Source organism: Alexandromys fortis, unplaced genomic scaffold (assembly GCF_014885135.2).
Source record: "Alexandromys fortis isolate MF-2015 unplaced genomic scaffold, M_Fortis_MF-2015_v1.1 scaffold_36, whole genome shotgun sequence".
Taxonomy (NCBI): domain Eukaryota; kingdom Metazoa; phylum Chordata; class Mammalia; order Rodentia; family Cricetidae; genus Alexandromys; species Alexandromys fortis.
In genome coordinates, this window is record NW_026067915.1 from 10,486,245 (window position 1) to 10,513,132 (window position 26,888).

General features: G+C 44.5%; 1 protein-coding gene across 3 annotated transcripts in view; it reads left to right on the forward strand.

Moving 5' to 3' along the window:
* Positions 1-26,888, forward strand: part of Scap (SREBF chaperone) — a 59,933-nt gene that overhangs the window by 17,009 nt on the left and 16,036 nt on the right. For 2 of the 3 annotated variants that reach the window (XM_050139205.1, XM_050139207.1), the window contains exons 2-4: positions 8,341-8,576; positions 10,617-10,828; positions 18,513-18,642. In XM_050139205.1, the coding sequence (XP_049995162.1) occupies positions 10,707-10,828; positions 18,513-18,642 (252 nt within the window). In that variant the 5' untranslated portion in view covers positions 8,341-8,576; positions 10,617-10,706. The remainder of the gene's footprint in view (positions 1-8,340; positions 8,577-10,616; positions 10,829-18,512; positions 18,643-26,888) is intronic. The other variant, XM_050139206.1, reaches the window with a different exon arrangement.

The window sequence follows — 26,888 nt, forward strand, 5'->3', positions numbered from 1 at the left end:
CTACATTACTGAGTATCTGTGGGTATCTGTAACCTTTTCTGTCTGCATGAGTTTTTTGTTTGTTTGTTTTTGGAGACGGGGTTTCTCTTGGCTTTGGAGCCTGTCCTGGAACTAGCTCTCCTAGACCAGGCTAACCTTGAACTCACAGAGATTCACCTGCCTCTGCCTCCTGAGTGCTGGGATTAAAGGTGTGAAAATCTTAAACTGCAGCCCAGTGCTGTTGTTTTACTCTTTGCTCTTTGGGGGCTTGCCACCCACCTCCCAAGTAAATTAGAGATTTATTCTTAACTGGCCCTAGCTTGGCTTGTTTCTAACCAGCTTTTCTTAAATTATCCTGTCTACTTTTTACTTCTGGGCTTTTCTTTTCTCTGTACTATATACCTTTCTTTCCTTCCTACTCCATGGCTGGCTGAGTAGCTGGGTGGCTGGCCCCTGATGTCCCCTCCTTTTTTCACTCCTCTCTTTATTTCTCGCTTCTATTTATTCTTTCTACCTGCCAGCTCCACCTATTTCTCTCTCCTGTCTAGCAATTGGCTATTCAGTTCTTTATTAGACTAATCAGGTGTTTTAGGCAGGCAAAGTAACACAGCTTTACAGAGTTAAACAAATGCAACGCAAAAGAATACAATACATTTTTGTATCATTAAATATTCCACAACGTAAACAAATGTAACACATCTTGAACTAATACAGCAGTGAAGCTTAGCTTATGGTGAGCTTGGTGACTCAAGCCCACTGGCTGGGGCTGGGAGATGTGTCTCGAAATTACTGCCTGCATGAGAGACTGTGAAATTAGTAACCCAGGTTTGGCTCCATTTTTGTGTGTTTGGAACTTTTTTTTTTTTTTAAGGTTTCTCAAGTCTTAAGTGGAAATATGTGACCATTGGGCACCATATGTAGGCAGGTTTTTCTGTTCCTTCAGCCAGCTCCCAAATCATGACACAGACTTATTATTAATTATGAAAGCTCATCTGATAGGCTGATAGCTTAGGCTTGTTTCAAACTAGCTTTTTAATTTTTTTAATTTTTATTTATTTATTTATTTTGAGACAGGGTTTCTCTGTGTAGCCCTGGCTGTCCTGGAATTTACTTTGTAGACTAGGCTGGCCTCAACTCACTGAGATCTGCCTACTTCTGCCTTTCAAATGCTGCCTGGCTCAAACTAGCTCTTACAATTTAAATTAACCCATATCTTTTAATTCACATTCTTTTAAGTGACTCGGTTACCTTTACTTTGTAATGCCCATACAGCTTGTTCTGTGTCCCTGGCATCTGTTCTTGAGTATGCCCTTTTTCTTCCCAGCATTCTCACTGCCTCAAAAATCCTGCATAGCTATTTTATTAACCCAATTACAGTGACATATTTTTTTACAGTGTATGAAATATCTCACAACAGATAGATTTGTAGTAACCAGTTTTTTGGTAATCAATTTCATTATTGATTGATTTGGTTGATTTGCTCATTTACTTATACTTGTCCAGAAAGTTTTTGAGGCTTTGTTTTGTCTCCTGTAACCCTCCAGACTGGCCTGAAATTGACTACACAACTGAGACTGACCTTGAACTCCTGATCCTCCTACTTCCACCTCCCAGGTGCTGGGTGTAGAGGGAAGTTTCTATCCCTCCCAGTCCCACAGCCATTCAGTCCCAGATAAGCACACAGAGGCTTATATTATAAACTGTTTGGCCTGTTGTTCAGGCTTATTACTTACTACCTCTTACAACTTAAATTAACCCATAATTCTTATTTATGTTTAGCCGTATGGCTTGGTACTTTTTCTCAGTAAGGCATTCTCATCTTGCTTTCTCTGCATCTGGCTGGTGACCTACTCTCTGCTTTTCTTCTTCCCAGATTTCTCCTAGTCTGGTTGCCCTGCTTGTACTTCCTGCCTGGCTTCTGGCCAGTTAGCATTTTATTAAACCAATATGAGTGACAAATCTTTGCAGTGTATAAGAGCAGTATTCCACAATAGCTGGGATTATAGGTCTTCATCACCCTGTCCCCTGTTTTTGTTTTGTTTGGGGGGGAGGTGTTTGTTTTTATTTTTGTTTTTGTTTTTTAGACAGGGTTTCTCCATGCAGCCTTAACTGTCCTGGAACTCGCTCTGTAGGTCAGGCTGGCTTGGTACTCATAGAGATCCACCTGCCTCTACCTCCCAAATTCTGGGATTAAAGGTGTATTCCTCCACTGTCCAGCTTGGTGTTTTTTGTTTTTTTAGACAGGTTTCCATATTGCCCAGGCTGACTTTGAACTCAGCGTGTAACTGAGACTGGTTTTGAATTTGGGCCTTAAACTTCTGGTTTTCTTTCTACCTCAAAATGCTGGTATTATGGGTGTGCACTACTTAGGACTCTTAAGTTTTTATTGTACCAAGAACTGTTCTAGGCACTGGTGTACAACCATGGACAAAGAACTTGTGTATAGTCTTGTCAGGGCACAGACTACTCATGGTTACAGAGTTCTAAATGCTCTGAAAGAGAATAAACTGTGAGAACAGTACTGGAGAACATGCGGTCAGGTGAGCTGTTTTTGTATAATGACCTGAGACCTGATAGATGTAGGAGAGAACAGGGTGTGCCAGGGCCTTGATGGGAATGAGGCCGGCACCTGGATTGGAAGAGGACAAGATTAGGGAGGTGATATGAGGCGAAGTTGGGGAGGACAGGATGGGCTGTGCAGATCTCTTGCAGACATCTGGATTTTGTTCTAAGTGGAAGGGATCTGACCAGTGGGTAAGATACAATCTTAGACTTTTTGACCACTGAGAGAAGCAGATCAGAAGAAGACAAGAAAGATAGCAAGATGAACCGCTCAGCTGAGTTGTTGGGGCTTGGAGGAGGGGAAGGAGAGGTTGAAAAAAACTACTCAATTTCTGTCTTGCCGGCTATGCAAACAGGGTGAGGAATGAGACTAGACAGTGTGCATGTAGTCTGTGAGGAAGAGAGGAGAGTGAAATTCAGATAAGGGATCCAAATGATGCATCAAATGTGTTGGTAAAACCCATGATTTGTCCAAAGTGAATTAGCTCATTTACAGTGATAAACTGAGGAACAGTTTGGTAACATGATGATTGGTGGCCAGCTTTCTCTATGTACCAATACATAGAGATTTTTTTAAAAGAGTAAAACAGCTGAGGATTTTTTTTTAATTTTTTATTTTATGTGCATTAGTGGGAAGGTGTCAGATTCCCTGGAACTGGATTTTCAGACAGTTGTGAGCTGCCATGTGAGTGCTGGGAATTGAACCCCAGTCCTCTGGAAGAGCAGTCAGTGCTCTTAACCACTGAGCCATCTCTCCATCCCTTAGCTGAGAATTCTACAGCAGTAAATTTCTGTAGTACAGGGAGTGGTGAGCGTGAGGACACTGCCCAGACCAGGGCTCTCTGAGGGAGCTGGGTGCAGTGTAGGTGGAGATTCATATCTGTTTGTCTCCATTTTTTTTTCTACATTTTTTTCTCTATGTAGTCCTGGTTGTGACCAGGCTGCCCTCAAATCAAGAGATTCTGCTCCATCTGCTCCCGAAATGCTGGGATTAAAGGCCTGTGCCACCCCTGCCTGGCTCTCTCCTTTTTAAATTTTTACTTTATTTTATTTGAGGTGTTTGTTTATATATAGGTGTGCATGTGGAAGTCAGAGGACCACCTTCCATAGTTGACCTGCTCCTTCCAGCAGGAGTCCCAGGGTCAAACTCAGGTCACCATGCTTGTACAGCAAGCTCTTACATCTACTTAGCCATCTCTTGGGTCCCAATTATATTTTCTTCTAATAAATGTCCTAGTGAGCTCTCTGTCACTATAACAAAATACCTTAAGTAGCATGTTTATGAAGAACCAAGTGTTTCTCCTCTCTCTTTTTCTTTTGGTTAAGCCTCTTTGAGTACTGGGGTTACAGTCACCAGCCACTACTACCCCTCATTTTGCAGATCTCACTCGGCAGTTGAGTTGCTTTGGGGCCTGCAGAGAGGAAGTACATCATAGTGGAAGTGAGTGGAAGAGGGCACCTGTTTGCTGTAGTCCAAGAAGCAGATGAAAGCAGAGAGGCCAGGTCCCCCTGGGGGTCTGGAAGACTCTCCTTTGGGCTCTCTCAAAGGTTCCACCACTTCACAGTAACACTGTTTTTTTCTAAACATATTAATATTTATTCTTTAAGAATTTCATACATGTATACAATAAATCATGATCATATTCACTACTACCCATTCAACTCTTCCAGTAATCTCCCCATGGCCTCTCTCAACTTTGTATCTTCGTTCTTTCTTTTAGTAACTCACTGAATTTGACTAGTGCTGCTCCTGTGTGTGTTGACTGAGGCCATCCATTGGCGCATGGTCAATCTGCCAGGGGTCAGACCCCCAAAGAAAACTAACTCTTCTTCCCTTAACAGCCAACAGCTGTGCTCAGTAGATCTTCAGATGGGTAGGGGCTCATGTGCCCCTCCCACGTCCATGTTGGAATGTTGGTTGGCTTGATCTTGTACAGGTCTTGTGCAGTCAGCCATAGCTGTTGTAAGTTCCTGAGTCCAGTGGTCCTGTCATGTCACCTTAGTCCTACCTGACTTGGGGCTATTTTCTGCTCCTACTTCTGAGATGTTCCCTGAGCCTTGGGGGTGTGGGAGAGAAGGGTATGTGAGGCAGATGTCCTGTTTATTGCTGAGCACCTGACCAGCTCTGAGTCTCTGTATTAACCACTACTCACTGTAAAAGAAGCTGCTCTGATGAGGACTGAGAGTCGTACTAACCTGCGGGATGCAGATGCTTAAAGGTAATTTGACACTGTATTCATTTAGCAAAGTAACACTAGTAGGTTCTCCCCTAGGGCAGTTCCTGGCTACAGGTTCTTGACTGGATTTATAATATCAGGCATGAATTTCTTCCCTGAGGCCTTAAATTCAACCAGAAGGTGGTTGGCTACTGCCACAGTTCTCGTTCAGTTCGAATCCAAGGAGTGTCTTGCCAGGTCACTGTTATTGCAGCTCACAGGGCTCATGGCTGTTGCTGATGACCCCCACTCCCCAGCAGCCTACCATGGAGAAAATGCCTAGGTCAGTACCAGCTTGATTTCTCCATGTCTGGTGACCACAATATGTGGTGACTTCTAGAGAAGGGTTTACATCAAGTTCTGATAAGCAGCCAAGAACAATACAATAGCCTGGCACCCACCCTTCCTCTGACTAACAAGGGGGAAGTATTCTATACCTGGGACTGAGCTTTTTAAAAATTTTTAGTAGTTTTTTGTTATTTTGAGATAGGGTTTCTCTGTGTAGATCTGACTGTCTTGGAACTAGCTCTGTTGACTGGGCTGGCCTTGAACTCAGAGGTCTGCCCACCCGTGTCTCCAAGTGTTGGTATTAAAGGTGTATGCCGCCACCACCAGGCAGGACTGAGCTTTTAATTTGGCAATTTATGACTTCTAGGTTTCTGTGTGTGTTTAAAACTCATTGTGTATTTCAGGCTGACCCATAACTCCCAGCATTTCATTCCCTAGATCAGTCTCGAGGGCTGGGATTGTAGGAGTGAGCTTGGTCTTGATCTTGTTATGTAGCCAAGGCTAGTCTTGGATTCCTGATCCTGCTGCCTCCAATTCTCAAGTGCTTTGAGTTACAGGTGTATGCCTCCATATCCGGTTTACGTTTCCTTTTTTGTACTGGTGATAGAGCCTATAGCATCATGTGTAGGAGGCAAGTGCTCTACCACAGAGCTACAGCCCTAATCCCCGTTTAGCAGTTTCTCAGAAATCTTATGCTATACATCTCAGCATGTAGGCAGAAGCTGCTTGTTTGTTTTCTGGCTGTTTAGACCTGAAATAATCACACAGAAACTGTATTAATTAAAACGTTGCTCAAAAACATAAAGCAAAGAAAACCAGCCTACAAATCACAATCCCAGAGAACCTAGACAACAATGAGGACCCTAAGAGAGACATACTTAGATCTAATCTACATGGGAAGTAGAAAAAGACAAGATCTCCTGAGTCAATTGGGGGAATGGAGACCATGGGAGAGGGTTGAAGTGGAGGGGAGCAGAGGGGAGCCGAGAAAAATGTAGAGTGCAATAAAAATCAATAAAATTAAAAAAGATATTGCTTCGCCTATTAGCTCAGGCTTCTTATTAACTAACTCTTGTATCTCAAATGAACTCATTCCTATTATTTTGTATTTTACCATGAGGTTAGTAGTTTACCAGTAAGGTTCCGGTGGCATCCTTCTCCTCTGGCAGCTGCTGGTGTCTCTCTGACTCTGCCTACTTTCTATATTTCTGTTTGAGTTTCCCACCTGGCTTTACTCTGCTAAGCCACAGGCTGAAACAGCTTCTTTATAACCGATGGTAATAAAACATATTCCTAGCATATAGAGGGTAATCTCACATCATTAGCATTCTTACTTCTAGGCATTTATTCCAGAAAGTGGTCAAAAGAAATGAGACATTCTAGAAGAGGATAGCAAATGAACTGCTTAATGTGTTAGACTGTGCGCATGCTTTTCCCCAAACTTCTGTATTTGCAGTCTCGTTTGAGATGAGTTAAGGTCATGTACACTTAAACTATACTGCTATTCGGTCTCTCTCCTCTACACACACACTTGTTCCTTTCCTTGCTGCTTTTTATCCTATGAGCTCCTTGGTGCAACTTGGTCTGGGCTCGTCCTCTCCTAGGCCTCCTGGGCAGTTCTCCTGTGCCAGCAGTGTTTTTCTTTACATGTGAAACTCTAATTTGGACTTCTGATAACAGGTTCCTTTGTTTTTGCTTATGTAGATGGTCTTCCCAAAAAGCAGGGGCAGAATTGCTTATGTTTTTTGTTGTTGTTGTTGTTTTGTTTTTCAAAACATGGTTTCTCTGTGTAACTCTGGCTGTCCTGGAACTCACTCTGGAGGCCAGGCTGACCTCGAACTCAAGAGGTCTATCTGCCACTGCCTCCTGAGTGCTGGAATTAAAGGCTTGTGTCTCCATGCCCAGATTTTTCTTTTGCTTATATTTTTTATGTAATAAGTCTAGTTGGGCCTCCAGGACAAGACTGTCTCTTTAAATACAGGGAGAAGGGCTGTAGATTTTGATCTGAAGCAACCTGTAACTCTGGGGCAATGTAGGAAAAACAGGTTATTGGTTCAGGTTGGGTAAATTTCGCTTTTGAACAGCTTTGCGTTAGAGTTTCCACCGTGTAGCAGAGATGTGCAGTGTCTCCTCTTCCCGTAGGTTCAGGTATAATTATAATTGGACTTGTTTTCCAGATGCTCTGCAGATGAACAGTTAGTGTAGGTGATGTCAGTGAGAGTTGAGAGCGTTGTATTGCTGCAGAATGGAAATGGGTATTAGCTGTAGTGTTCACCTCGTGTTACTCTAAGTGTAAGAAAGTGGACTGCAGAGAGGGTCCCTGTCCTGTGTACTAGATCTGTGTACAAGAGAGGCCAGGGAAGGAGATAAGGATTAGAAATAGAATTTCCTGGAGGATTTGGCCTTGGGAAACATTTAAGGGAAGAGATTTGGGCAGCCAGTTAAGGTGGTTTGTCTCCAGGGACCCTCTTGCTAGTGTGTCTCTGGCAGGTGTACTTCTTTGTGTTGCTCTGTCTTGGGGGCAGGAGGGAATGTAGAGGGATGCCGGGCAATGGGTCTCTGTATGAGCCCCACTGTTGGAGGCTTCATTGATCTGTCTTCTGAGGGTGAGCACTTGACTAGTGGAGCTGTTGTGAGCCCTTTTGCACCTGTATCAACAGCATTCAGCAGCTGCCTCTGTTCACTCCCCAGTAAACAGACCTGCAGAGACTGCCTTGTATCCTCAGAGGCTCCTAGACTGGAGAAGTGCCTGGGCACCTTAAGTCTAGTACTTCTAGGAAGGTAGAAGGAGTGAGTGGTGACCATTCCTTTGATTTGTGAATTTGTTACGATATGACTTCTTTCTGATTTCTGGTCTTGACACTTGAGGCGCCCTCTTTACAGCCTGGGTTGTCGTCAGTGAGCTTATTCAAGCCAGGACACATGTCTGAGCAGGTTCCCAATAGCATAGACCAAGGACACAGCAATGTGAACAGAGGTGAATTTAAACTTGAATCCCACTAGAGAACCATACCAAGAAGAGAATCCTAGATCCTTTAACTTCTATAATAACTTCCTATTTTCTTTGATTGGTTTAAGATTGGCAGCAAAATAACAGAAATTAACTTAAACTAAGCTAGGACAAGAAAAAGGATTTATGGGAAGGTTAAGGGATGACACAGATTGGAAAAAAAAGTTGACGAGCCAGTCTTCAGAAAGGACTGGGGCCAAAACAGCCTGGGGATCTTGGGAACAAACCTCTGTGGGGTGAATAAACGCCACCAGTTATAGCCAGTTCTTTCTCCATTCTGTTCAGAGGCCAGTGTCCAGGCAGTGAGGCCCAGCTGGTATGACCTGACTCAAGGCGGTGCACTTTGACTGATAACCAGGCCTGTGGACCTTGTAGGAGCCAGTGAGTCGCAATGGGCTGCTGTTACTTTAAGAAGGAGACGGCTGGCAGCAGGCGGTAACAGTAGGATTCATCTGCCCTCCGCTCCTAAGGAACAACTGGGACCAAGAGCAGAGGCTGCAACCTAACACTGCTGCCTTTGAGTAAGTGTTGTGTGGTGACTGCTATTCAAGGTCTGAAGCTTTCTGGTGTTTTTGTTGTTAGGACAGATCATACTGAACAGTCTTTATTAGTAATCATTGTTTGTTCAGGAATGTGTTTGGGGGCTGTGCATTTCTTTGCCAAAGTTTCCCTAAGGATTCTCTCCGTCTGGCCTGTGCACAGAAGAGGATGTTCAGAGCACCCGTTTGACAGAGCAGCTGCCTCTGGGGAGCTGGGATGTGTGCGGCTCAGTAGTAGAGCATTTGCTGAGTCTTTGTTTGCTGGGTTTGATCCTTAGCATCTGCAAAAACAAAAACAAAACCCCTAATATGAACAAAGGCTTGTCTGGCTAGACTGGCGAGCGTGGCTGAGTGTTTAGAGCTGCAGGACCTTCCACAGCTCTGTTGTTTATGACCCAGTGACCTGTGATGCCCCACATCTAACAACCAAAAAAGCCACCTGAAACAGTTGCTCCAAGCTCATTGTCTCATGCCAGTGAAATTAAAGAGGTGGACTGTTGAGGGAGTTTGCAAAGTAGAAACAGGCTTTATTAACAGTTATTACAGAAAAGTACAAAGTTGGGGAAATGTGAGAAATTGAGCAAAAGCAATCGAAACTCCTGAAAGAGAGAAGGGTTTTCAAGAGAAGAAGCCACTGAATTTTGTAGTTTAGAGGTTTTATAGGGTTATGGCAAAGACTAGATGAAGACCAAGGTAACTGCTGTGAGATTGGTTAGTTCTCTGTGTTACTGTGGGTGGAGCCAGTGGAGGGGTCCACAGGATCTATGCATGTCCCCCTGGCCCAACCAGGGAGATGAACTGTCATGCACTGTTGATGTGCACTCTCTGAGTTAGGGGTGGTTGAAGCCCCCTCTATCCATCTCCAGGTTTGTTAGTCATTGACCTTGGCTGTCTACTTGCTATTAGTCTCTTGGTTGATGTTACGGCCCTGCAGCCTTGCAGGTGTCCAAGTGCTGTTAATTATACGAGGCTGTGTTTTCACATTTCGACAACCAGCCTGTAGCATGACCACAGCAGAGTGTTATCTCTCTCCAGCCACCATTTGTAGCTGCAGTCTTTCTTTGTTGCCTCATGTTAGCTCCGTGTTTATGGGGTGTTCTGAGGTGCTCTTCCAGGCAGGAACTTCTCGTTAGAACCCATCCTTACAGTTCAGTCTGTTAGGATTTGCTGCGTTAGAGGCAAGGCTAAGAGAGAAAGGATAATGGTGTCTTAGGTATGTTTCTCAATTGCTTCTGCAGGGCGTGGGTGGAGAGCTGGCCACAAGCCCCATCCTTCCTCTTATCTGACTAGCTTGGTTTTCTCATACTCAGCTATAAAGCCCACTTACTCACCTTCCTTAGTGTTCCAGGCCTTGCTATGCTAATCCCCTCCCTTTTTCCACCCTAGACAGGCAGGGTTTTTCTGTAGTTTGGAGCCTGTCCTGGAACTAGCTCTTCTAGACCAGACTGGCCTCAAACTCACTGAGATCCACCTGTTTCTACCTCCTGAGTGCTGGGATTAAGGGCTTGCGCCACCACCATCTACTTTCTAACCCCTAATCTTCTTTTAAACCCTAACCTCTATTCTTACTGCAACATACATGAGCAGCTTAGAGGTTTTTTTTTTTTTTTTTTTTTTTTTTTTTACCATGGACAGCTAGCTCTTGTATCAAAATAGCAGCTTATAGTCACTTACAAAGGTACCAAGGTTGTTGTGTGTGCATGTGCTTATATTGAGACTCATTCTCCAGACCTTACATATCCTGAAACTAGTCCTAGCCACATAACTGCCACCTCCCATTGGCAGTTCTGGTGTGCAGGACCAAGTATTTAATGTTTTATTTTATTTTATTGTATGCACATGTATGTCTGTATGAAGGTGCCGTATCCCACTTAACTGGAGTTGCAGACAGGTATGAACAGCTATATCATGCTGGAAATTGAACCCAGGTCCTCTAGGAGAGCAGTCAGTGCTCTTAACCACTAAACGGTCTCTCCAGCCCCCAATACTTAATATGAATTTGCTTTTCTCCCTTTTGGTTAGGTACCTGCAGATGATGTCATTGGTATGCAACATCTTCCGGGCTGATCCATGGTCACTCTCCGGGATGGCAACAAGGTGACTTAGCTGAGGATGACCCTGACTGAAAGGCTGCGTGAGAAGATATCTCAGGCCTTCTACCACCATGGGCTGCTCTGTGCATCCTATCCCATCCCCATCATCCTCTTCACAGGCCTCTGCATCTTAGCCTGCTGGTATGTTCCTAATTCGCCCTCTGTGTGGTAGAGCAGTGTCATGTGACAATAGACTTCGCTAAACCTAACTGATGGAGCTCTTGGACCCTGTATATTCTTGCGTAGTGGGAATTAATAAGGATACTCATTGAGGCTGCATACTCGAGAGTTCTGGGGGAAATTTGTAATGGCTAATAAGACAACATTTTTTTTTTTAAAAAAAGAAACTAGTCCATGTTGGTCTGACAGAGTGATAGCCCAGATTTGTTCATAACACCCGTGATGATTTTCTCTTTCTAAGAAGCTTCAGGGTAGTTGAAGGGCATAATCTTGTATTTTTCTTTCCTAGCAGTAGCAGCTTCCCTTTAGTGTTAGTTAGTAGTTAGTAGCAGGAGCCTTCCGCACAGCAAGGTGAAGAGCTCACTGGGTACTATCTACAGGCTGACTTCTCTGCACACTTGTCACTTCCTCGTGATTGTGGGGAGCCTTCTTCTGGTCCCTTGGGGCTTGCTGTATTGTCAGGGTCTGTGCTTAAAGCCATGGATGCTTGTGTTTCTTGCCTGTTTTTCACAGGCCTTGTAGAAGCCTGAAGACTGACTATGACTTTGTAAAATGAGGGTCTTGATGTCAGCTTGACACTGTCAGCCATGTAAAGAGCCCATCTTACTACTGTTTTTCCTAGAAAGAAATCTTTTGTTTAGGCTGGGGTGGAGCTTAATGGTAGACCTTTGCTTGGCATGCTCAAAGCTCTAGGTTCAACTGCTAGCTCCAAAAGGAAAAAAAAAGTTTTCTGGATTCACTGTGTACAATGCTGTGCTAGAACTAGTCTGGCTCAGGGCTGAACCTCCTGTTCAGATCTGCTGTAAATGATCCCAGACTCCCCCCAATCCACAATAAGAAGGATGAGTATCATTCATTGAGCGTTTCCTGCCTAGTGCCATGTTGGTGATTCAGAAATATAGTTAAACTTCTCATTTGGTTTCACAGTACTTAGGAAATGGTCCAGTTGCACTTTCATCCCACAAGGTGGGTAGGAGTGTAGTGATTCTGGTTCCTACCACTGCTAAAGAGGGAAACTGGGCCGTGAGAATGGTGGTGCCTGCTCCTGTGGCCTCTCTTATCCGACTTTTCATTCTAGCTCAGTGTATATTGATGTTTAAAATCTACCGAACTGTATGGCATATGATAAAATACTTAGTGACACACTCTACGTGATGAATTAATAATTAATTTTACTTTATGTACATTGGTGTGAGGGTTCCAGATTCCCTGGAACTGAAGATACAGACAGTTGTGAGCTGCCATGTGGGTGCTGGGAATTGAACTGGGTCCTTTGGAAGAGTAGCCAGTGCTCTCAACTGCTGAACCATCTCTCCAGTCTCCCCACTCCCCCAGTTCCCCCAACTCTACCCAAATTTTTTTTTGAGGATGAACTACTTCCCATCGTAGTAGGTTCCTCCTCCTCCTCCTCCTCCTCTTCTTCTTCTTTTCTTCTTCTTCTTCTTCTCTTCCTCCTCCTCCTTCTTCCTCCTCCTCCTTCTTGCAGTTTCTTGAACAGCTTCCCTGTTTATATGACAAACTAACTGGGCATTTTTGAAAATTGTTCCCTGCGGGGAGGGGGGAAAAAAGGAAAAAAAAATTGTTCCCTGCATTTTATTTATTCATTTTGTGTGCTTATGTGGAAGTCAGAAGAAAGCTTTCTGTCCATTGTGTGGGTCTGATAGATGGCATTCAAGTCCATCTTGTCAGCAGGTGCCTTTACCCACTGAGCCATCTCAGCAGCCTTCACTGAATGTCGTTTAGCATATTAGTTAGTGCATTTGGCATGGATAGCACGCAGGCTGCTACCATTAAAAGGCTAACTAGATGGCTCTGGAAGCATAGACCTGTTCTGAAGGCCTGAGCAGTTTCTCACACTTGATACCAGAAGGGGAGCTTGAGACTCAGAAGCTGATTTACAGCGTGATACGCTGTCAGGCCTGTTGGAGTGTGGTTTCTTCACTCTCATACTTCAGGTTGTACTCTTGGGGATGGCTTCTGTGGCCATTGTTTCCGGGGTGCTTTCCCACGTAGTGATTTGGAGACAGGCTGCTTTGTCTGAGCCATGGTGTGCAGACGCCCTTCCTTATTTTCCTTCTCCTCAGACAGGGGCTCATTGAGATCTTGGACCTGGGCATCCAAACCTCAATCTCATTTTCTAGTCTTTGGAGTTTTTCAGTTGAAACAGCTCCCTTTCTGTCAGAGCCTTGAGTTGCCCAGAGAAAACAAAGCATAGGTAGAGCCAGCTTTTAGTAATTGTGTTGGATGTCCAGGTTCCATTTCATTGCTGGTTTTTATTCCGTAGATAAGATTTGTTAAGTCTAGGCCCAAAGGACCTCTGCATTTAATATCCCTACAGATCCCGTAGCTGTCTGAGCTATAGCAATATAGTTGTGCATCACCCAGTTCATCCCCAAGTCCCCTCAAAAGGAGCAGAGCTGGACTAGAGGGCTTTGTGACTGAGGATTGCTTAGGGATGTGCCTTTCTCCATCAGGCTGAAGAATCAGGGTTTGGGAGTCTATGTATTTAGGAGTCAGACTCCCCTCAGACAGCACCAGGGCTTTGGTGTTTTCTAAGCTGGCGCTGAGGCTCTGGGGTAAATGACTGAGACCTGAGGTTACTCCTTCCAGTAGTTTGAACACCAAGCCTTGTATGTGGGTTTCGGTAAACTCTCTCCTGCCTGATTCCTAAGTGCAATAACTATTTCTTCCCTCCTCTGGGAAAATCTGATGAAACCTATAGCAAATAGGCATTGTAGCAAAGGGTGTGTTTATATTTTCTAGAGGTTAGGCGACTGGTACCCAAGGGGGTGACCCAGCAAGGAAGGAGACTTTGCCGTAGACCTTCCCTGGTAAGGTATGTATGTGGGGGCACACTTTGAGGTGAAGGAAAAGGGTAGACTTCGGCTCAGAGAGGAAGTTAGTATCACAGTGAGGTCATTCTAAGCCTCCTGAAGATGATGGTCGTGCAGGAGTTTGAGAACAGACTTGGTTCCTTTCCCTCTTCCCTCTTGTTTTTTTTTTTTTTTTTTAAATTTTGAGACAGTTTCTCTGTGTAGTCTTGGCTGGACTCGAACTTACAGAGATCCTTCTGCTTCTGCCTCTTGAATGCTGGGATTAAAAGCGTGCATCACTACTGCCCAGCCCCTCTTGCTTTTCTTTTTTGTGAGTGACTGGCACCTTCAGCTGAGGCTGTGTTTCCCAACCCCTTTCTGCTTTCCTCCCTGCAGCTCAGGTTGTCCTGTGATTGTCTTTGGGATCACACAGTTGCCTCTGTCTGCTTAGACACATCTATATGTTCTTCTTACAAATAAAAACATCAGAGTAGCTTAAGCCTGTCTGGGCTTAAAGTTAGGTGGTCCAGACTGGCTGAAATCGAAGTTTCAAAGAACCTCCGACCTTCTGCTCTAAAGCTTCGACTCTGGAGATGCCCAAAGGCCAGCTCTGCACCTGCTCCATGACACTGGCCAGTTGAACTTTCAAAACCAGAGCCTTTTCTGGTCTCACATACAGACCCTGTAAAAACTCCCAAAGCTTGTAGAAATCAAAGACTGCTTCCTCACCCAAGATTTACTCAAGTAGAAGGTAAAAGAGAAGGGAATGGCAGCCATGACCATTCTCTAATCTTTATATCTGCTATTTCTTAAAATTTCAGGATGCAGATTTAAACCCTTTAGTCTTTTTTTTTAAAGATTTATTTATTTATTATGTATACAACATTCTGCCTCTATGTATGCCTGCACGCCAGAAGAGGGCGCCAGATCTCATTACAGAGGGTTGTGAGCCACCATGTGGTTGCTGGGAATTGCACTCAGGACCTCTGGAAGAACAGTCAGTGCTCTTAACCTGAGCCATCTCTCCAGCCTACCCTTTAGTCTTTTACTGTCCTAGTCTCCTAATCTTGTATTGTTCACTCCTGGGACACGAAGATGAGTGCAGGAGGGAAGGGGTGAAGCGGGGAGGGGGCCCGTGCTGGGTTTGGGAGATGACTTATATTTCCCAGCACTTGGGAGGTAGAAGTAGGTAGTTCTCTGTGAGTTCAAGGTCAGCCTGTTCTGCAAAACAAGTTTCAGGCCACCCCAGGGCTGTGCAGTGAGACCTTGTCTCATAAACAAAAACAAATGGCTGGAGAGGTAACTCAGTCTTCTACTTGAATAATGGAAATGACATCCAGACCTAAGCCAAACTTGGTAGTACGAGCCTGTAATCCCAACACTTACAGGATAAAGTTAGGAGGATCAAGAATTTAAGGCAGGGGGCTGGAGAGATGGCTCAGTGGTTAAGAGCATTGCCTGCTCTTCCAAAGGTCGAGTTCAATTCCCGGCAACCACATGGTGGCTCACAACCATCTGGAATGAGGTCTGGTGCCCTCTTCTGGCCTGCAGACATACACACAGACATAATATTGTATACATAATAAATAAATAAATATTTAAAAAAAAAAAAGAATTTAAGGCAGCCTCAGCTATCTAGTAAATTCAAGGCCAGTCTAGACTTAACTCAAAATAAACAAAAACCTTCCAAAACACAAAAAGCAACAATAAGGTCATTAAGGAAACGAGGCTCAACACTGCTGTAAACAGCTAGAACGATAACAGACAGATCACTTCACCCAGCAGCCGTAGAGTACACTTACCACTGAATGCGCATACCGCAGGACAGACAAGGTGCTAGGGTACAAAGCGATGTTAATTTTAAAACTTCCAAAATGTCTCTTTTTTGGTCACAGTAGAATAAAACCAAAATAAGATCAGTAACACAAAGAAAACAGGAGAATTCACAAATTTACAGAAACTAAAACCAATGAGTCAAAGAAATGAGGAGTTAGAAAAAACCTTGAGATGATGAAAATAAAAATCATAGCAATACGATATACTGTAAGAGGTCCTTCCCTCGGGCTCTCTGACCCCAGTGACCTTATAATGGTAGGAAAACACCTAGAACTGAGAGAAAGCAGTATTTAGAAAACCCATTTCTGGGGACTTACAGGCAGCGACAGAGCATGTGTTTACCATGTATGGGATAACAGTAACATTCAGGCTGGGGGGGACACAGCATTGAAGCATCCTGACTGCTGGGGTGCCTAAGAGTCCTGGCACCAAGGGAAACCAACAGATAGATGGACAGGATGACCCCTGGGTCTGGCATGACCATTAGATTGGTGACTGGGTGGCCTAGCCCCAAGGACTGTGGTGGTTAGGTGACAGACAGGCATAAATGAAGAGTATAGAAGTTTAATTAACAGGAAGTTGTCTGGGTAATCTATAGCTTGGAGTGACCTGGCCCTAATTCTCAGCCCTGTATTGCTGCATATAAATCCTCTGGTGTGGTTTGGGGTCTTCCCTATTACCCAGGTAAATCTCTCTCCCTTGTTTAATACACTTTACAGCTTATCTGGCCTGTTTTTGCTCCCCACTGGAATGTATATCTTGAGAGCAGAGCTCTTGTCTGTCTTGTGCACCTCTGGGCCTTGCACAATGTCTGGCTCTGTGTTAATGCTCAAATATTTGCTGAAAGAATAACTACTGAAGCCAGACGATGGTGGTGCACGCTTTTAATCCCAGCACTTGGGAGGCAGAGGCACAGGGATCTCTGAGTTCAAGGCCAGCCTGGTCTACAAGAGCTAGTTCCAGGACAGGCTCCAGAGCTACAGAGAAACCCTGTCTAGAAAAACCAAACCAAACCAAACAAAAACAAACAACCAAAAAAGAATGACTACTGAGAAAATTTCCCAGGCAGCTGGCTGCCTGTTATTGGTTGCCAGGACTGGGTGGTCAGGAAGCCACATCCAGAAAGGAGGCAGAAGTGAACTACACACAGATCTCTGCCAAGGAAACTTCCCTCTAGCCCGCTGCATTCCTCTAGGTTAGACACGTCTTATTGCAGGATGACAGCTATAGAGGAAAGCAGACCCTCATTTTCTCAGAGATGCTTTCCTCCTCTTTAGTCTTTGACAGAAGGTTGTGCTGTGTAGCCCAAGCTTCTGCTTTCACGGCCTAAAATTAAAAGCAGATTGCAAAATAAATATGTGTAAACCAAAATTCAAGAACCGTCAACATCAACACCATACACACATACACAACACACCCAACAGAAAAATCCAGCCAGCCAGGCCTGGTAGTAGTACACCTACAAATCCCACCATCTAGAGTGCTAAGTGAGTTCAAGGCCAGTGTGGGCTACTAGGAAGATTTTATTTCGAAACAAATATCAGTGATTGTAATGACCTTGTTTTGTTTTTTTCTAAAGCTGTGGTTAGCAAGGTTACCTCTAGATTTTTTATTTATAAAATTTTCATTTTTATGTATATGTCTACATGAGTGTATGCCACTTGTTTGGGTGCCGGTCTAAGTCAGAAAGTCCCCTGGAGTTGAAGTTACAAATGAATGTGAGCCACCCAAAAGAGTGCTGGGGACTGAACTCAGTTCCTCTGGAAGAGCTGAACTCTTACACTTGAGTCAGCTCTCTGGCCTCCATAGCCTTATTCTCAGTAGCTTCAACTAGAAACAGCCAGGTGTACCTTGATAGTGAAGTAGGCTCGTGTCCTGTAATCTGTTCAGTGGAATAGTACATACCTATACCTATGATGTCAGGCTTTTTTTTTTTTTTTGGTAGTGCCAGGCCTTATACATGCTAGGTAAACACTCTACCACTGACTTACATCCCAGCACCAAAACAAATGAAAACAGTAACTTGAGTTTCTAGTGGGAGAGACTGTAGTTACTGTTTCTGGAAATCATGGGGTGTTTGTTGACTTCTGAGGTTCTGGAAATGTTCTGTGTCTTGATCTAGGTAGTGATTAGTAACACAGATGCATAAATGAGAACTCAGTGCTCTGTACATAAAGTGTGTGCATTATACTCTATGTAAGTTGCTTCCTTTTTTGTTTGCTTATTTTCAGGAGAGCATCTCGGTATCTTAGCATAGGAAGGCCTCAGAATTGCCACCCTCTTGCCTCAGCCCTGTTATACAAATTATTTCTGAATACTAAAAAGATTTTAGGCTGGGTGTAGTGCTGGAAGCTTTTAATTCCAGCACTTGGGAAATCTCTGTGAGTTTGGGGCCAGCCTGGTCTACAAAGTGAATTCCAGGACATCCAGAGCTGTTATTCAGAGAAACCCTGTTTAGATAGATAGATAGATAGATAGATAGATAGATAAAAATTTTAAATGAGACTTGAAACATTATACACATCTATTTAACATGGACTGGTATAATCTATATCCTTCATAATTTTTGTGATCTATCCCTTTAATAAAACAGAGCATAAATCTTAAATAAATAAATAAATAAATAAATAAATAAAACAGAGCAGTTGCTCAGTTATCTGAATCAGAATTCCCCTGGACTTGTATTCTCCCCCTAGTTTTTTTTTTAATTATCTGATTGACAAGGTTTTAATTTGTTTTTAACATCTTGTTTAAAATATCAGAAAACATTTAGCCAGCCTGTTATATTAGTTGGGTTTCCTTGTAGGCTTTGTGGATAAAATAAATTTGAAAAATTCTGATCTAGGTGACTTCTGAATTTCAGTAAATGATGTTCTTATATACTTCTAGGAAAGGGACTGCAGTTGGAACTGCAGTGGCTCCTGTGTCGCCACCACCTCACAGCAGACTCTGCCTCTCAGATGTCCTCATTCTTCCCTCCTTTCCCTTCTCCTCAGCTACCCTCTGCTGAAGCTCCCCTTGCCTGGAACGGGACCCGTGGAATTCTCTACTCCTGTGAAGGATTACTCACCCCCGCCTGTGGACTCTGACCACAAACAAGGAGAGCCCAGTGAGCAGCCAGAGTGGGTAGGTGCTCAGCTTGTCACTGAGGAGAACCCTAGCAGAGAGCTGATTGGTGGAGCCAGACTCTGCAAATGACAGTGAGAGTGGTCAGCTTCAGATTAGTGAATTCATGTACTCACCTGCTTTACGAAGGCACCAGAAGTATTTAGTTGTGCATGTACTGAGTAACCTTTATTGAAGGAACACATTTAGTGATGCCACGTGTGAGTGTCCTAGAAGAACTGGGATTTTCAGCTGACCTTGGTCAACCTGGCTTACTCACAGAATGTGTGCAGGGACCAGATAACATGCCGTCTCCTGATCCTAGGGTAGTCAGCAGAACAGCGGAGCATCTCCAGAATATTCTAGCATCAGAACCCCAACACTGCCTCATTTTCTGATCAGTTAGGTACTTTTTATCTTCATAATCCAATCAGGTGGTTTAAAAAGTACAGGTTGTACTTATTTTTTAAATAGGAAGGTTGGGACCCAGAAAGTAATTAAGTGCCTCAGTTACTTGATTTCCAAGGGTTAACGTGGGGTTAGAACTCTTCGTTCTCCCAGTCCTCGCCTGTTGGACTATACTGTTGTCACTTGATGAGTTTTTTTAATGTAATTTTTTTAATTTAACTTTTATTTTATGTGCATTGGTGTGAGGTTGTCAGATCCCCTGGAACAGGAGTTACAGACAGTTGTGAGTTGCCATGTGGATGCTGGGAATTGAACCCCAGTCCTCTGGAAGAGCAGTCAGTGCTCTTAACCACTGAGCCATCTCTCCAGCTCCACTTGATGAGTTTTGAATGAGAAAAAAGATAGTCTCTCTAGTTGAAGAGCTTGCACTTGGACCCCACTCAGTGTGAGCTCTACACTCACTATGCAAAGCTCATAAGCTTGACCAGCTCATCTGGACAGCTTACCTACCGTGTAAGGACATGACAGTCCTTATGTGCCTGCCTTTCCTGTATTGTGCACAGGTTGGTGTTGGGCTCGCTGGGCTTTTGAGGAAAAGAAAAGCTTGGAACAGAGTTCCTCTTCTCCACCTCTTGACAGTACAGCGTCTTCTTTCTACTTTCTTCCTGGTTAATGCCAGCTAACTAGTTAGGAGTTTGACTCTCCTGTTATTGAACTAGGACACCCTGTTAAGAGAGGTGTGTTACAGTTATACATTTCGTCCATGAGAAATTTTCTATGCTCACCAGTACTGTGCCTGTGGTGGTCAGAGGACACATGGTATGAGACCATCTAGTTCTGGGGATTTCCTAGCAGGTTTGGTTCCTAGACACACATCAGGTGATTTACACTCATCTGTAACTCTAGTTCCGGGAGATTGGATGCTCTCTGGTCTCTGAGGGAACCTTCACACATGGTGCATGTAAACTTGTGCAGGCACACACATGCATATATATTTGAATCCAGGTGGTGGTGCACTCCTTTAATCCCAGTACCCAGGAGCAGAGCCAGGAGGATCTCTGTGAGTTTGAGGCCAGTATGTCTACAGAGAGAGAGCCAGGAGCCAGGATACCAGGGCAACACAGAGAAGCCCTGTCTCAAAAAAAAAAAAAAAAGTTTTTTTTGTTGTTTTGTTTTTTAAGTAAAGAAAGCATTTTGTGTTCTATGTCCCAGGTTGGCCATTAGTTTACAGTGGGATTAGTTTATGGTTGTTTCTTGACTAGTAGAATCCAGTGGGCCTGTTTGTACATGATCGATGTATTTGTGGACTTCCCTTAGTACCTTTCACTGGCCCTGGGTGGTGGCAATGAACATCTGTGCAGAGCACCTTAAGGTCTAAACAGTCAGATAATTATTTAGTTTTTCTCTTACAAGCTCTGTCCCTGAGTGATGAAGAGACTTGGGGCTTAGTGCTGTGGCCCAATATTATATAACTCAGTGATGAGTTACCACACAAGGTGACTCAAGTTACACACAAGGTGTGGCTACGGATGATAAAAACAGAAGCCCACAATAGTGTGTAAGACCATTTCAGTTATAAAGAACAGAAAACCCACTGAGGGCAGCTTGGTCTTGGAGTGAGTTCCAGGACTGGCTTCATTAGCTACTGGGAAACTTGTCTCGAAAAACCAAAAAAAAAAAAAAAAAAAAAAAAAAAAACAAAAAAAAAAAAAAAAAAAAAAAAAAAAAAACAACCCAAACAACAACAACAATAAATTCAAAACAGAAACCCAATTCAAAGCAGAATGAGTGAAAAAGAAAGACTACTTTCTCCAAAGCTACAGAGAAACCCTGTCTCCAAAAAAGACGACTTTGCGACTTTGCGTAACTCCTAGGCAGAGGCAGAAAGGAGGCCTTATGCACTCACTACCTGGCCAGGGTCTCAGGAATCCATCTCTCAGCTCTGTCCCCTTGGGACCAGTCTCATCTCCATCTTCCTAACTGTGGCAGGAGGAGCCTCAGCACTGTGTGTGTGCAGAGCAAATCTAGAGGATGATCAATTCATTCAGACCCTGTCCCCAGGGCACCTACCTTTGTTGCTCACGTCATCACCCAGCCAAGCAGGACAAATTATGGCTCCTGGAGAAAAAGTTGAAGGCCTGGGCACTGGGACATACACAGCAGCCACCACCCATCCACACCAGAGAGCTACAGTCTTGTCCTCCTCCTCCTGCTCTCCTCTTGCCTTTGTGCTGTCTTACAGTTTCTATTGCTGTGAGGAGACACCATGACCATGACAACTCTTACAAAGAAAACATTTAATAGAGGGTGGTTCATTTACAGTTTCAGTGGTTTAGCTCATTGTGATCATGAAAGGGAACTTGGCAGCGTGCAGGCCGATGTGGTGCTGGACCTGAGAGTGCTACATCTTTTTTTTTTTCTTTTTTTGGTTTTTCGAGACTGGGTTTTTCTGTACCTTTGGAGCCTGTCCTGGAACTAGCTCTTGTAGACCAGGCTGGCCTCGAACTTGCAGAGATCTGCCTGCCTCTGCCTCCTGAGTGCTGGGATTAAAGATGCCACCACTGGGCAAGAGTGCTACATCTTGCAGGTAACAGGAGCAACTGACTGTCACACTAAGGGAAGCTTGAGAAAAAGAGACCTCAATGCTCGCTCCCACAGTGACACACTTTATCCAAAGCCTCATCTCCTAATAATGCCACTCCCTGTGTGGGCCATTTTCTGGCAAACCACCACATGGCATAAACCAGGATGCTATGGAGACAGCTCAAGGTGTTATAATTTTAAAAATGGCAGGTGGCAGCCCTATGACCGGTGAGAGAGAGACAAGCCATGCAGACAGTGCTCACAGAGAGAGTTTTATTGAGGGGAAGGAGGGGGGACAGGGGAGAGAGAAAGGGAAGGCAGAGCGGCCTTGTGGGGGGAGGGAGAGAGAGAGGAAGTGGGTGAGGTTCTGCCTTTTAAAGGGAGGAGTGCAGTGCACGTGCACAGAGATCACACAGCAGGCTACGGTAACTGGGCTTGCACTCAGGGATGGTGCACTCTGCCAGGTCTCCAAGGGGTGGGCCAGGCATGCCTGAATGCCAACATTACACAAGGTGTAATCCTTGAGATCTCACCCTGGTTGTGGAGATAAGATAAAGATTTTTAAAATTTGAAGTATATGTTGAAATGGCACGGTGGAGGTAGGACTCTGGAGGAAGGGTCAGTGGTTAAGGGTGCCTATTGTTCTTAAAGAGTACCTGAGTTCTGTTTCAACACCCACATCTAACTCCTGTTCCAGGAAATCCACACCCTCTGGCCTCTGCAGGCACACATATTTTTTTAAAATAAGGTTTGATGTTGCTTAGGATGACGTCAACCTGTGTAGCTAAGGCTGATCTTGAACTCCTAATTCTTGCATCCATCTCTCAAGTACTGGAATACAGGCATGTTTCACCATACCCAACCTGTCTGCTTCTTAAGTGTCTAGAGACTTCCTTCCACAGAGCACAGGCAGGCAAGTCCTCAAGAAAGTGATAGAGGTTGAAGAGAACTGGTTACCTCTGGAGTCTTCCTCCCAGATGTATAGCTGTAGTCTACTGAGTAAAACATCAAGGAAGCAGAGGAAGGGGCAGAGAGGTGAGAACGTGTGTGTGTGTGTGTGTGTGTGTGTGTGTGTGTGTGTGTGTATGTGTGTGTGTGTGTATGGAGAGTGTGTGTGTGTGCACGTGCACATTCATGTCTGCCTGCCCCCAGAAGAAGGTGTCAGATCTCCCAGAACTAGAGTTATAGGCGCTTGTGAGCTTCCCAGCATGGGAACTGAACTCTAGTTTTCTAAAAGAGCAGCAAATGCTCATAACCACTAAGCCATCGCTCCAGCCCCTACATAGAGTCTAATCATCCTCACCAGGTCCTTGATCCGAGTTTAGCCCACTCTGTATTAGACTTTGTGTGACCTATGACTGTAGACTTGGCAAGGGGCAGTTCCTGCCCTTTTCTCTGCTTACCCTGCTGTCCTTTCGAGGTTGCCTTCAGTGAGATTTACATAAATGCCAATGTTTTACACATCACATATGCTTAAGAAAGCATTTTATGGGGGCACTAGTGGCACACATCTTTAATCCAGGCACTCAGGAGGCAGAGACAGATGGATCTCTGTGAGTTCAAGGCCAGCCTGGTCTACAAGAGCTTCAGAGAAACCCTGTCTCCAACAAAACAAAACAAAAGGAATGATATAGGCTAGAGAGATGGCTCAGCAATTAAGAGCACTTATTACTCTTATGGAAGACCCAGGTTTGAATCCTAGAACTCCAGTTCCAGGGGATCAGGTGCCCTCTTCTGACTTCCAAGGGCATTAGGCACATATGTGGTGCACACACCTACATGCAGACAAAACATTCATACACTTAAACACTGTTTGCTTTTTTAAAAGAATGACATTGAAAATGATGGTAAAGAAATCAGCCTTAATGAACTTGTAGGGGCTAGTAGGCTGAGTTGATACTGCCAGGGTTGCCAAATCCAGTTTTCATAATTCCAGGGAATAATGTTTTCATTCTGGTGCTCTACTAGATTTGACTCACATCTGTTATTTTGATTGGCATATAGAGGAACCTGATTCAGATGGGGTGGTTTATTCTTATTTCCCTAAACAGTAAGACCTGGAGTCTTGGAGAGCCCATAGACCCTCGTCCCTAGCACACAGCCAGTGGTGATGCTGCTAGAATTTGAATCTAGGTAGTTCTATTTACTTATGAATGAAAAACTAAATTTAAAATAGAAAATGGTTTGTTTGTTTGTTTGTTTATTTATTTTTGGTTTTTCGAGAAAGGGTTTCTCTGTAGCTTTGGAGCCTGTCCTGGAACTAGCTCTTGTAGACCAGGCTGGCCTCGAACTCACAGAGATCCACCTGCCTCTGCCTCCCGAGTGCTGGGGTTAAAGGCGTGCGCCACCACTGCCCGGCAGAAAATGGGTTTTAAAAGAAGGACTCCAGCATTTGAATGCCTACCCTAGATCGAGCAGCTTTCTTGGTGCTCTGAGCTTTACTGCGTAGGGAATGGGAATGCTTTTGCCGCAGTCCTCAGCAGGCCTTTATACAGACCAATCTGGCAGGTTCCCGGAGGTGTACAGCCTTGTCCCATGCTGGGATTCCAAGGCTAGCATTGTAGAGTTTGTGGTGTCTGCCTAAGCCTGGGCATAGAGAAGATCTAGGCAGAGGCCTCCTGCTATAAACAATGGTGGCCAGAGATGCCATTGGTTCCCAGGACCCCAACTCTTGTCCCATACTACTATGGGCTTTTTCTCCCATGTCAAGATTGAGCAGGTTGGCTGTAGAGGAGGAAATAAACTTGGGGGTTTAATCTGGATCTGCTCCCTATCAGCTGTGTGACCTTAGACTTTCCCTCAGCTCTCCTGACCTTGGTTCTCTTATCTCGGTATCTTTCACAACACAGCTGTCCAGCAGTCAGCCCAGGGTCAGGCACCTCAGAATTCAGCTCGGGAATCTGCTTCCACACTCACTCACATGGCTGACTGGCTGCAGGTTTCCTGCAAGCCTCTAAGTTACTTTCTGAGTGTTGGCCAAATGCCCTTTCCAGAATGGCTAACGTGATATCTTGTTTCACCAGGTGTTAGTACAACAGAGGAGAATTGCTACAGTGTTCAATAACCTAAATTCAAAGACGCATCACTTTGGCTGTATTGTCAGAAGTAAATCAGTAGATCTAGCATTCTCTTAAGGGGGCGGGAGCACAAGGTCATGAGCTCCAGAAGGTGTGGCTTATTGGGGCGCCAGGCCATGTTAGAGGCTGTCTACCCCTGTCAGGGGTCTCTGTTTGTTCCGTGAACACTTTTGCATCCACTGTCACACATGTATGGTTCTATTCTTCATCTGCTTCTTACCTGTTCTCACTTGAACATCAGGTAGGGTTGTTAAGAGAACCGTTTCCACCGAAAAGGCTCACTGTACAGTAGATGACCTCATCTTCAGTAACATGTTACTACCTGCCTTCTCACTAGCACTGTATCTTGTTGCTCAGACGATCTCTGGTCTGGAGGCCTGAGGTGTCTGAGAATCCCTGTCCTTAGAACAGCACTTACTTAGTGTCTGTAGCAGGAGAATGGAGTCTCTCAGCTCTACCTGCTCAGGATCTGTGAAGTCCCTTTGCTGGCTGCCTCCCCTCCCTGTTTCCTGTATCTTCCAGATGAACTGGTGGTTTCAGGGTCTGCTTCTGGAAGCTTCCAAACCAGTCTAGGTATTGTAGACACCTGCCATTGTGACAGAATATTGATGTCCAGATAGGGAACCTGAGGTCACGTTAGATGATGACTTGATATAGTTAATGACTGAGCCAAGGTCTTGTAAGAACTAGAAGAATGTGGAGCACCTTCTTAGAAGGTTCAGATAGAAGTTAGTGGATATGAGTCAAGAACCAGCCAGCCGAGGGGACCCAGGTAAGCTGAAGAATGAGTCTGTGCAGGAGACCTGTCAACATGGTTTGTCCGCAAAGGCTTCCAGCCAGTGAATGAAAGCACAGGAGCTGTGGGCGACCAGAATTGGGATGTTAAAGGAGACAGTTGTCTAGGGCAAATAGGATAAAACATATTCCTATAGAAATATGGTGGGAGGGGTGTTGTAGTAGATGCGGCGGGCTGCTTCCCGCCATCCCAGGTCCTGGCTGCCTGGCCAGCTTTACCTGAAATAATTACACGGAAACTGTATTCTTTTAAACACTGCTTGGCCCATTAGTTTTAACCTCTTATTGGCTAGCTCTTACATATTGATCTAACCCATTTCTAATATTCTGTGTAGCACCACGAGCTGGCTTACCAGGAAAGATCTTAACCTGCGTCTGTCTGGAGTGGGAGAATCATGGCGAGTGCCTGACTTGGCTTCTTTCTGCCAGCATTTTGTTCTGTCTACTCTGCCTACCTAATTTTCTGTCCTATCAAGCCAAGCAGTTTTCTTTATTAGTTAACCAATGAAAGCAACAGATAAGATACAAGACCTACCTCCATCAAAGGGGGGGGACACAGTTCTGCACCCTTGTAATACCAGTACTCAGGAGTCTAAGGCAGGAGAGTTACAAATCCGAGGCCAGCCAAAGCTACATAATAAGACCCTCTCCCACAAAACAGATAAATTGAACTACATAGATAGCCATGCTACTACCTTCCCATGAAAAGAATGATGGTGTTATAACAATATACTTCCAAGAAGAAATGTGGATAAACTTGGAAAATGGGGCACTAATAAAACATCTGAAACCTGACACAGATGTGAATTGTAGTCAATAGTCCTCTTTTGAAATACTGGCCCAAAACCAGGTAATGGTGGTGGTAGTGGCACATGCCTTTACCTCAGCGCCCAGAAGGCAAAGCGGGAGGACCTTTGAGTTTGAGGACAGCCTTGTCTACAGAGTGAGTTCCACACTCACTCACAGTCAGGGCTACTTGTCTCGAGAAACAAAACAAACAAAGAATGAGGAAGTAAAGGGCCACGTGATTTTTGGGTGGGAAAGAAGACGGAGGTGTAAGCCTGGACTGAAGGGTCAATAGTGGAGATTCTTTGGGAGTGAGGACAGAGGTGCAGAGGCTGAGAAAGGCTCTGAGCAGAAATGCTGTCTGAAACCCAGTAGGGTTAAGCCTGGGTCTGGAAGCTCCATGGTGTGGAGCACAATTAATAAAAACCCATAAACAGATATTGGGGTTCAACCTGAAGGTCAGAAAAGCAAAACAGTCAGCCACTGGCTCTTACCTTTACCTCAATCCGAAATGGTGATCCTGCCTTCAGGAATCTTCAGAAAGAGACTATGTCTGAGAGCTGTCTTCTCCTGTCTTTTTTTTTTTTGTTTTTGCGTGGGGGGGGGGGGGGGGTGGCG